At 44.8% G+C, this 12,422-nt stretch overlaps 1 protein-coding gene across 4 annotated transcripts in view; it reads right to left on the bottom strand.

Moving 5' to 3' along the window:
• LOC141172247 (C-Jun-amino-terminal kinase-interacting protein 3-like) overlaps window positions 1–12,422 on the bottom strand; it is a 394,188-nt gene that overhangs the window by 227,324 nt on the left and 154,442 nt on the right. For 3 of the 4 annotated variants that reach the window (XM_073656238.1, XM_073656235.1, XM_073656237.1), the window contains exon 5: window positions 469–562. In XM_073656238.1, coding sequence (XP_073512339.1) covers window positions 469–562 — 94 coding nt within the window. The remainder of the gene's footprint in view (window positions 1–468; window positions 563–12,422) is intronic. The other variant, XM_073656236.1, reaches the window with a different exon arrangement.

Here is a 12,422-nt window from a genome sequence, read left to right as displayed (position 1 = left end):
GCAAGCATTTGCCCCCAAGTAGGGAGAATTTTTTTTTACAGTTTTTCTTTTTATTTAATTAAATAGCCAAAAAAGTCTGATAGTGAAGAGTGTTAAATAGGCTGTTGGTTACCACACATTATAATAAGATGATAATTATCATCTGTTCACAATTAGCCAGATAGGTTAATGTTACTTCACTTGGACATTAATAATGCTGTGTACGCCATGAAAAGATCACAATTGGTTCAATACATTCCTAGAAAAACTGAGTGTTATACATGTTTTTTTCCGGGCAATTAGATTTGTAGTATTGCGAATAAATTCCAACAAATAACATTTTGGGGGTAAACTGGTGAAAACCAGAAGACACAGGGCTAAAGTTGATGTTTGGGAAAGGATTATAATTTTTTAATTATTTTACATTGGGCACTTCAGTGTTTAAGTAGTGGTAGAAAACCCCTATAATCTTAAGTCCGTTTGACTTACTTTTTCACTTACGTTGTTAGGGTAGCCACCGTCAGGAAGACTTTCTAGAGATGATGGGGCCTCTTGAAAATCCAGCAGTGTTAACTTCTGCTCTCTAAAGTTAAAACATTTCATGACAGTTGAATATTACATTTCAAACAATGAACATGACGGACCACATTAAAAGTCAATGGGGTCAGTATGTGGTGTCTTGTACAGCATGCAGTACTGCAAGGTGGCTCTGGTTTTAAAATTAAAGCATATTGCAAAATATACATTCATATTTCATTTTTCATCTAAAAATATTAAAGCAAGTTATAACTCGAAGCTACAGGTTAAGCAAAATAATTACATAAAGCTGCACAAATATTATACCCTTAATTTCTCCCAAGTATACTTTGGATAACAAGAAAATGGAGGAAACCCACACAGGGAGAACACCGAGTCCACACAGATGTTGCCGATTTTGGATTTAAGCCTATGGTCTAGGGCTGCATGGCAGAAGTGCTAACCTCTGAGCCCCACAGAGCCACCCACATGAAACCTGGGAGAGTCTTGGAAAACAGATTTCCCCATTATGTGGCCTCTAGGAGTGACTGAGCGTCTATAAATTATACCACATATTTTACAAGAAAGCTGATAAAACAACTTTTCGTTTTTAAAAACAAAGTTATATAAAATGTTGCTTGCATATTAACATGCACAGCCAATACCGTACATGTGGGAAAATCCGGTAGGTCAGAATCTCCTATGGCAGAAATCTAGTAGACGTAGTCACTTCCTCCCCAGAATTACAAATATAATGGCACAGTTAGTCAGAGAGGGAGGAAAGGGCAGAAAAAGGTGATGAAAGTGTGTTTCCAAAAAGGCAAAAAAAAAAAAAGACTAAAAAAAAAAAAAATAATAATTGGATAAGCGAGTTAGTCTTTGTCTCAGCATTATTAGTTTAAGAATAAATGTCAGATTCTTTTCCTATAATAAAATGTTGGGTTTTTTTGCTATTTTTTTTAACTGACTTTTATTGAACAGCTTAGAAACGTACATTAAAAACTGTAAGGGACAAAAACTGCTAATTTCAGCAATATATACATAGAAAAACAGATTGTGGTCAAATCACCCAACAAGGTTCATATACACATTCATGCAATGTTAGCTAATAAAATACTTCACAAGCAATATTTTTCGCATATAAAATATCAATTATCTGGTATATATACACGTGAAGACAAAACGATGAGGGGAGAGGGGAAGTAGAGGGAAGAAAAAGATGGAAATAAAGGAAAATCAAAGTTTGATTCACAGATAATTAGTTGTTGATAATAAAATATAGGGCAGGAGAACGAGAAAATGTGACAAAGAAATATAAAATACAGCTTACGATGACATGAAGTCCTTACAGAAATTGGACACTATCCATTTGTTACACTGAGAGGAGTAGATACCTTATATTGAAACAACAGAACGTTCCATGACACAATTATAATTAACAGCTTGAAGGAGTCGGCTAATTGATGGGATGATGACACTTTTCCCATGTCTGGCTATGAGTAATTTCACAGAGATCAAAATATGAAAGCTTATAGTTTTAAAGGTTGAACGACAACACAATTCCATTGATTTCATCCTATATCTTAACATGGTGATTCAGAGGAAGGCAAAAATCCCATGGGGCAGAGGCCAATAGCTCAATATTAGAGGTAAAATTCCTTCCCGACTCCACATACGGCAATCAGGTTAGTTCCCTGGATCAATGCTCCATCACAGATTCTGGTACCGATAACTTCTAATATTATATTTTTCAAGAAAGGCATCCAGGTCCTCGTTGTCCTTTAGAGAATCAAATTACAACATCATGCGGCAGAGTTTTCCATAGTCTCACTGCTCTTACAGTAAAGAATCCCCGTCTGTGATTATTAAACCTTCTTACATCTGGATGTAGAAGATACCTCCTTGTTAAAGTAAAAAAAAAAATCATATGGAAGATCTCTGTACTGTCCCTTCATATATTTGCACATTGTAATAAAATCGACCCTAAGCCATAGTTTTTCCAAACTGAATAATCCCAAATTTGATAACCTAGCTTGATATTGCAGTCCACGCAATCCCTTAATAACCTTGGTCGCTCTTCTCTGCACCCGGTCTAGTTCAGTTATGTCCTCCTTATACACCGGTGACCAAAATTCTAAACAGTATTCAAAGTGCGGCTGCACTACTGACTTGTATAGAGGCTAAATGTTTCGGTCATGAGCATCTATGGCCTGTTTTAATGCGTCCAATCATTTTATTTGCCTTAACAGTCGCTGCCGGGCACTGGTGTTTAATACTGATCCCTATGTTGGTCATCCAGCCAAGTCTTTTTCAGCAACAGTTTCACCCAGTTATTTAACAATTCTTTCACTTTACATAGTTTGCTGCAGACTGAACTAGCAGTGAATCTGTCATTCTATTCGTAGGGTTTGTAACACTTCTGTCTTCTTCTAAGCTTCTCTACTCTAATGTATGATCACATCAAAGTTCAGCTCAGAAAGATAAATTACAAACTTTGCCCTCAAAAATGAGCCAAGTGTCCATATCCGTTAAAACATTAATCAGTACCTGCCATACTCACCTGTGATCTAGTCCCTCAGTGATCATGAAGGTCCGCTTTGAATTGGAAATGTGACTTTGCTCCAGTGGCTCCAGGGAGTGTAAGGTAGTATGCAATCTGCCTTCAGTTCCTCATTGTCCATCAGTCAGGCTGCTGCTCTCTACCTTTCCCCTGCAGACTAGCATCTCCAGATTAGCTGCTGTATATATCGAGGGGGTCCATGACAAGTTCACCAGGAAGAGAGCAAGTGCAGAATTGCTATAGAGTACAGACTACTAAATAACCAGTGAGGAAAGGAGCCTAAAAGAGGAGGGGGAGTTGGGCTCTCTTTTAACATCATGCTTACTTTTGCAACTTCAATGTATTCAAAACAGAAAATTTAGCAACTAGTTTTGATTAACCTTTTGCCTACTGCTACGCAACTATACAAGGTAAGTTTTAGCAGCGAGCTAAGAACTAAACTACTGTATATATAAAGTGGTTGTCATTGCAATCTGCTGACACCAGGTGGTGCTACAAATCCTAGTGACCACACTACCAAACAGCCGCTATAGTGGACAAGATTGGTCAGACTCTCAATCTTGGTATGCCTGGAACTCATCATAATTAGTGGACCTTTAACCCTCTTTATGCATACGTGGCAGCAAGGGGGCTAGAGAAGCTTGGTGGCTCAGTGATTAACATTGTTGCTTTGCAGCGCTGGGGGTCCTGGGATCAAATCTCACCAGGGACAACATCTGCAAGGAGTTTGCATGTTTTCCCAGTGTTTGCATGGTTTCCTCCGGGTTCACCGATTTCCTCCTACACTCCAAAGACATACTGATAGGGAATTTAGGTTGTGAGCCACAATGGGGACAGTGAAGATGAGGTCTGTCAAGCGCTGCGGAATATGATTCCACTATATAAAAAAAAACAACAACAAGCAATGCATAATAACAAGACATATGGATGTATCAGCATGTCTGCATGTGTGGAGCAGGCTCGGGAGCAGAGCCTACTACAAACGTGGTACATGCCAGCTATGTTCTAGATTCATCAAAAGTATAAACTAATTCATACAGTGGATATAAAACATCTACACTCCCCTGTTAAAATGTCAGGTTTTTGTCATATAAAGAAAATCATATCAAGAAGAATAATTTCAGAACTTTTTCCACCTAGAATGTTACCCAAAATCTATACAAATCTTTTGAGAAAAACTAAAAGGGTGTATATATTGTGGTAAAGCGACTTGCTCGGCTCTCCCGAGGCAGACACAGGACACACGGTTCGGGTAAACTTTCTGCGGGTTTATTGTGCGGCATAAACTCCAGCAGCGTCCCATAAAAATAAATAGGCCCTCTCGGGGTTAAAAGGAAAACAAAAGATAAAAGTATAACCTGGCTTCAGCCAAACACAGCCTGGGGACTTCTCCCCAGACCACACACTACAGACAGGAAACAATAGTGACTGAGAATTTAAACCTTGCTCAGCCACACCCTGAGGGGAGGTAGTGTGAATGGCTTCCCACCCGCTTTGCCATTCACAAAAAACACACCCTTCAAGTGAGTTAACCCCAGCATATAACATGCTGCCAGAAATTTTGTAGGTTTCAGTTCACACAGGCCAGCAACCAGCGTGACACATACCTCCCCTTGTATATCACACCAGTGACCGTGTCACAATATAACTATGCAACCACATTATTTTAGATCTTAATTTTTCTTTAAACAACTGAAAAGATTTCAGTTTATTTTTTAAAATGAATTGTACAGATTATTGGTGATATTAAAAGATGGAAAAAGTTCTGAAACGATTAATCTTGGTATGATTTTTTTGCATGACAAAAACTTGGCATTTTAACAAGGGTGTGTAGACTTTGATATCCAATGTACTTTTGGTCACAGGAGTGAATTTCGTCAAATACCCAGCGAGAGTTCCATTTCTTGCACCCATTCTGGACATATTTATATAGGTGCCAACAAACTAATCTATTTTTATTTTCTAAGCAGCCAATTAGCAATAGTCAGGGGCAGAAATATTCCTTCAAAGCCTTTATACTTAGTTAAGAATAAATTGGGAGGGATAATGGCCAAAGACTAAAAACCATCCTGATTAGGTCTCAACTAGTGATGAGCGAGCAAGCTCGCTACTGCTCGGTGCTTGCCCGAGCATCTCATAGCTCAAGATGCTCGGCGCTCGCCGACTATTTCCGGGGTTACTCGGCAGGAGATCACTGCATGTGTTGCGCTCTTTACAGAGCAAATAAACATGCAGGGATTGTTTGCCACTCACTGTAATGCCGCAGCCATGTTGGTGGTGGCATTAAAGTGATTGGCTGGCCGCACAGCGTCATCGGGTCTGTATCACACCTGGCGCTGCCATGCTCCTCACAGTCACTCCGGAATCAGACAGTGTAGGGAGAGGTGCTGCTGAGCTAGGGAGAGATTTGCTTGTTTCTAGTTAGTGTAGGTATATCAGACTATAATAGAGACACATATCCATCTCAACAAATCCAGCTGCAGAGATATCAGTGCTAAGCAGGCAGGGTATATAGCAGACTGCAGTGCACATAGTATGAGGGTCCATTCCATTTCTGTCTACTGGTGCTTTTATAGATGTTTGTAGAAATAGCCCCAGGTATCAGGGGCCAGGAATATATATATATATATATTTTTTTATCTTAATCCTGATTACTTGCTTAAAAAGCAATTCAGAGAACACCGTTTTTCTGCGCTATTTGCTTGTTGGCACTGCAGAATACAGCTAGGTCCTTTCCATATTACAGCGCTAAAAATCCAGCTATTTAAAACTGTGGTTTGTCCGTCACACGGATAACATATAAGTTTCCTCCAAATTTAGCCATTTGTAATGAGCGTGGAAGATATTTTCCTCCATTTAAAATGGGGAAGGCACGTTGCAAGGGACGGGGAACTGGACGTGATGGTGATGGTGCATGCAGAGGCCGAGGCCATGGGCAAGCTGAAATTGTCCCACAAAAAACACCCACATATTCTCGCTCGACCTTCCTGTCCCAATTAATAGGGGATCGCAGAACACCATTTTTGAACACCGAGCAGTGTGAAAAGGTTATTGGTTGGATAGCAGATAATGCTTCCAGTCACTTAGCCACCACCACCACCCTGTCTTCCACATGGTCAAGTCTCAGTAGCCGTGAGTCTGGACCGCATATTCCTCACCCTGTGCCCAGAGACAACTGATCCCACACTTGGACACTCAGAATAGTTGTTCACTTTTCCATGTATAGATTCGGGCCTCTCGCCTGGTCCACTTTAAGCGGGGCAAGAGGAGATCGCATGTAGCGATGCCCAAATATTTGAGCAGCCACGGTCATACGAAGGCGATGGTAGGAAAGTGTCACAAGAGGTGGACGATGATTAGACACAATTGCAAGAAAGTCAGGAGGACCAGAGTGTGGAAGTGTAAGACGAGGTGGTGGATGATATAGTAATTGATCCATCCTGGCAGGAGGACATGCAGAGTGACGACAGCAGCACACAGGGGGAGGGAGGCAGAGCACCCCAACAGGCAGGAAAAAGCAGTGTGGTGGCCGTAGACAGAAGGCAGGCAACCGTTCCCCGTAACACTAACACGAAGGGAGTTGCCAGTACAACTGTTAGTGTTACGCTCGCGCCCTGACTGACTAGCGTGAGCGTGATTAGTGATCCCACTGTACCATGAACCGAGGAGTGCCTGGAGGGGCGTAACTAAGTATCAACCCGGTCCGACCAAGGTCGCACAGCGGCTCAGTTGACTCCGTGAACCAGGGAGGAACCGAGCAGAGGGACCAGGTGCTACTCCAGGTCAGACCCCGGTCACAGCTGTTGACCCACACCGGGGAATACAGGAACAAGCAGGTTAGGCTGGCATACAGACAGGTGGATACTGGCAGGCACCGCTGGTATGCAGACAGGTGGGTATTGGCAAGCACAGCTGGTATGCAGACAGGTGGGCACTGGCAGGCACGGCTCGCATGCAGACAGGTGGACACTGGCAGGCACGGCTCGCATGCAGACAGGCGGATACTGGCAGGTAGAAACACAGGCAGGATAGAAACCAGTACAGACTGGGACACAGGAACGGAGCCGCAAGTGCGGTAGACAAGCAGAGCAGAGCAAAACCCGCAGATGCGGTAGACAAGCAGAGCAGAGCAAAACCCGCAGATGCGGTAGACAAGCAGAGCAGAGCAAAACCCACAGATGCGGTAGACAAGCAGAGCAGAGCAGAGCAAAACCCGCAGATAAGGTAGACAAGCTGAGCAGAGCAAAACCCGCAGATGCGGTAGACAAGCTGAGCAGAGCAAAACCCGCAGATGCGGTAGACAAGCTGAGCAGAGCAAAACCCGCAGATGCGGTAGACAAGCTGAGCAGAGCAAAACCCGCAGATGCGGTAGACAAGCTGGGCAGAGCAAAACCCGCAGATGCGGTAGACTAGCTGAGCAGAGCAAAACCCGCAGATGCGGTAGACAAGCTGAGCAAAACCCACAGATGCGGTAGACAAGCAGAGCAAAACCCACAGATGCGGTAGACAAGCAGAGCAAAACCCACAGATGCGGTAGACAGCTGAGCAGAGCAAAACCCGCAGATGCGGTAGACAAGCTGAGCAGAGCAAAACTCGCAGATGCGGTAGACAAGCTGAGCAGAACAGAGCAAAACGTGAAGGCAGACAGGACTGGGCTCTGTTCAAATGGAACAGACTGGAAAATACAGGAAGATAGTTAGAACACAGGAGGTAGATACGGAGGCAGGAAAAGGGGACAAGCAGAACCAGATACACCCAAGGTACTTGAAATGAAGTAGCGAGTGGACACAGAACTCTCAAACAGAAGTACAGAGACAACGAGTTGGAGTTAGGTGCAGGTTCAGACACTTCAGGCAAAAGGAAGGTACGGACATAGAGAGAAACAAGTAACGAGCTAGGGCACTGTTCAGACAGGAACTGAACCGGGAACAAGATACAGGAACGAGCCTGGGAACTCAGCCCCCAGGGTGGCGGAAACAGACTAGAAGTCGGAGGTACAGGAAAAGGCCTTGGGTACTCAGCCCCCAGGGTGGCACACAGACTAGAGTCAGGACAGGACCTGGCACCTCAGTTGCAAAAGATAAACTGAGTGAAAGTGTTGGTCAGGCACCTCGTACTGGGTGGAGGGGGTTTAAGTATCCAGTGACTCACAGCAATAGGCTGGGGATGCATTAGGACTGTGCACACAGTAGCTATAAGAAACAAGCAGAAAGCCGCGCCGACGCCCTAAGCAATCAGACAAGAGACATGGACATAGCAGGAACTGAAACAAAGAGTGCAGCATGGACAGACAGGTAAGATCGCGGTCTTGCATGGTGGAAGGTGGTGCACCATGCAAGCACACCGCCAGGAATGTTACAGTTAGGTCTTCCTGAGTCTGGCTGTTTTTTAAAGACTCTGACAATAACCCCAAAAAGGCCATTTGCACCACCTGCAAGGCTAGCATCAGCAGCAAAACTACCAGCCTGACCAGGCACAGGGCAGCAAAGCACTCGACTTTGTGGGCCAAACCCCAGGGTCCAAGAACAGTGTCTGCAAGTGACACCACTGCTTCTTCCGCTGTTGTGCGTGCAAGCCAATCCCCTCTCCATAGTGTATGCGAAGATGCCTCCTGCCCTGCACCTGTCGTTGCACACTCTCAATTAGCACCATCAGCAAGCACGTGCTTGTCCCAGTGCAGCGTTCAGTTGTCCATACCCCAGTCCTTGGAACGCAAGCGCAAATACGCAGCCAACGCCCCACAGGTCACACTACTAAATTCACACATTTCACGACTGCTTGCGCTCGAAATGTTCTCCTGGTGTGCCGTCCCCGCATTACACAAGCACACATCCCACAACATTAACTGTGCCCTCAACAATGCAGTTACAGGGAAAGTCCTCCTAACCACGTACAAGTGGACAAGTGCTTGTGGGCAGGGACGGTACATCTCGCTGATGGCACACTGGGTTAACATAGTGGAAGCCGGGACCCAGTCTGATATTGGGACGGAACACATCCTCCCGACGCCAAGGATTGCGGGCCCTAGGTAAATCAGGGTTGGCCCACAGTCTACAGCTCCTGCACCTCATCCTCCTCAGCCTCCATCTTTGAAATGACCACATGAGTCACAAGCTGGAAGCACTGCCTCAGTCAAGAGGCAACAGGCTGTGCTGAAGTTAATATGCTTAGGTGACAAACCGCACAATGCTTAAAAGTTGTGGACAGCTCTCAAAGAGCAGGCAGATCTGTGCCCGACACCGCTGAACCTAAAGCCAGGCATGTTCGTGTGTGACAATGGTCGGAACCTCGTGGTGGCTCTGAGGAGAGGCGACCTCACACATGTACCATGCCTGGCCCATGTGCTTAACCCCGTGGTTCAGCGCTTTCTAAAAACCTACCCGGAGCTGCATGTCAAAGTACGCCACCTGTGTGCCCATTTTAGAAAGTCAGTTACAGCTTCCGCCACCCTTGCCATGCTTCAGCAGCATTTGCAGCTTCCGGCTCATTGACTGGTGTGTGATGTCCCCACGCGTTGGATGCAGATGTTGGGAAGGATTTGTGAGCAGAAGAGGGCAGCTGTTGACTACCATTATCAAAAAGGCCGTCGGTATTCTGTTCAGACTCCACACATAAGACTTCAGGAGTAGACATGGATGTCAGACATCTGTACCATCCTTCAAAACTTTGAGGATTCCACCAAGATGGTGAGCAGCAATGACGCCATAATTAGCATCACCATCCCACTTCTCTGTCTTCTGAAATGCTCTCTGCTCACAATCAAAGGATGCATTGCAGGCGAAGCACGTTCAGATGGAGCAAGGAACCATACAGGGTGATTACACAAAGCCCAGTCTCATCTCATCCCAACGTGGATTGGGTGACAATAAGGAAGAGGAGGAGGACGAAGAACAGGAGCTAGTTTCCTGCGCTATAAACGGTACTACGAGCACAACTGTCATACCGTCTGTTCTGCGTGGATGACCTGAGGACAGGGATGGGGAGGAGGAGGGCATGGTCAGTCGTCCTCTTGGTGAGGACACGGAAGTCTTGCCTGTTAGCAGTCTCGCACGCATGGCTGAGTTTATGTTACGCTGCCTTTCTCATGATCCTCACGTTCTCAAAATTTTGGGTGACAGTCATTATTGGTTGGTGACACTTTTATACCCACACTACAAGAAGAACTTTATATATTTCTTATTCCTGAGGCGGACAGGTCTACAAAAATAGGGCAGTACCAGAAGGCCCTTGCTGCGGAACTATTAAAAAAATTCCCATCTGAAAACGCTGGCGGCAGAGGTCACAGTTCGTTGGATAACCAAGGAGTACAGCCGGGAGAGACACAACTCCAGTCCAGCAGAGGCAGGGGAACACTGTCGAAGTTCTGGGAGAGTTTTCTCAGCCCCTCCCATTGCACAGGTCCTGAGGCGCAGTGTACTCTCGCAAGGAGTGCAAAGTTTGGGAAGATCCCGAGGGAGTACCTTGCCGACCGTACCCATGTCCTTCGTGATTCCTCTGTGCCTTATAATTATTGGGTATCCAAGCTGGACACGTGGAATGAACTGGCTGTTTACACCTTAGAAGTCCTGGCCTGCCCTGCCGCTAGCATTTTATCAGAGCGGGTTTTTAGTGCCGCTGGTGGAATTATAACTGATAAGCGCATCCGCCTGTCAAGTGAAAATGCTGGCAGGCTGACTCTTATAAAAATGAACAAGGGCAGAATTGGGCCAGATTTCTCAGCACTACCGAATGATAGCAGCGTAACAAACTCAAATCCAGTGTCTTTTTTGGTAGGTGTATTCCCATGCACCTTTTCACACCCACACATGGGTATACGCTTCCTGATTTTAGCCATTTGCTCTTGTCCTCCTCCTTCTCATCCTCATCCACCATATCAACAGGGTGACCGTGGTCGTGATGCAACACCCACATAACTTTTTTAAAGGGTGTTTATGATGCCTGTAAAAAAAATAAAAAATTATACAGTATGTTCATGTATACCCCCCAGTGGTAAATGTTTGTCAGCCCATACACTTAGTGCATGGGCATTACAAGTATAGGAGACCATCTCCTTTCTAATGGTAACATTTTTTTATGAGGTCATCCTCCACGTCTTTTCCAAGGTGCATTGAAGTGCCTCCCAATTTTTGGCAGCCCTTGCATGCACTCCGTAGGCCAACACTATGGGAGACCCATTTCTAATAATGGGAACATTTTTTCAGGAGGCCCTCTGACCTCTACGTCTCTTCCAAGGGGCATTGGAGTAGGTCCAAATTTTTGGCAGTCCTTGCATTCACTGCATAGGCAAACAGTATGGGAGACCCACTTCCTAATAATGGGAACATTTTATTTCAGGAGGCCCTCCTCCAAGTCTCTTCAAAGGGGTATTGGGGTGCATCCAAATTTTGGGCAGCCCTACCACTCACTGCATAAGCAACAACAGTATAGGAGACCCACTCTTTAGTAATGGGAACCACAAAACATAGCCAGCTGATGGCTCTCTAAGAATAGTGAGGGCCGACTGCTGGCCCTTTAAGAATAGTAAAAGCTGCCTGATGGCCCTATAAAAATAGGCTTTGTGACTTTCAGAGTCCCTCCTTCATAAGTGAAACAGGATGTGCCTGATCATGTCTCCCACACCACATGGCCAGATAAGGCAGTAAAATGTTAAAATGACATCTCCCGTGGAAAGCATTTGTCACAGTTGAAAGCAATGCAAAAGTCTAAAAATGCATCAAAAATGCTACGTGTGAACATAGCCCAAGGTGTGGAGGAGTATTTTTGGTTATTTATTTTGCCTTATATACAAGTCATTACCTTGGAAAGGATGTCCCTTAACATATTTCCCAGGAAAATCCATTTTGGTTTAGTTTTTGTTTGTTTTATTTTGAGTCCGTAAAAGTGGCGTAATACCTCTGACAACGTTGTTGACAGCAATGACCTGGGAGTCAGAAATGCTTCCAGGGCTCCTCCCCATGATGTTCTTATGTAATTTGAGCACTGTTCCAATCGATTTGGGCAATTTTTAGGCCCTCTGCAGACAACCGGGGGGAGCTGCCCGAAAAATGCTCGAGTTTCCCATAGACTTACATTGGGCTCGTTGCTCGGGTTGAGCACCCGAGCATTCCAATTTTCTCGACCCGAGCATCGAGCACCTGAGCATTCCAATTTTCTCGACCCGAGCATCGAGCACCCGAGCATTTTAGTGCTCGCCCATCACTAGTCTCAACTTAAATTTGAGGTGGTGTGGCAACAGAGTATTTTGTATGTGGAATGTCTGTCTCAATAAATAAATTCTCTTTGCATAGTTTGGTTCTATATTTTTGTCTCCTCTCTTCCCGCTTGTTTTTGTCTCTAAATATCTACACCCAGGTACCTTTCAGTGGAT

This window comes from Phyllobates terribilis, unplaced genomic scaffold, assembly GCF_046119375.1.
Source record: "Phyllobates terribilis strain yellow unplaced genomic scaffold, ASM4611937v1 Scaffold_12__6_contigs__length_324123572, whole genome shotgun sequence".
NCBI classification, from domain to species: domain Eukaryota; kingdom Metazoa; phylum Chordata; class Amphibia; order Anura; family Dendrobatidae; genus Phyllobates; species Phyllobates terribilis.
The sequence above is the reverse complement of the archived record's forward strand: the minus strand, read 5'-3'. Positions and strand labels throughout refer to the sequence as shown.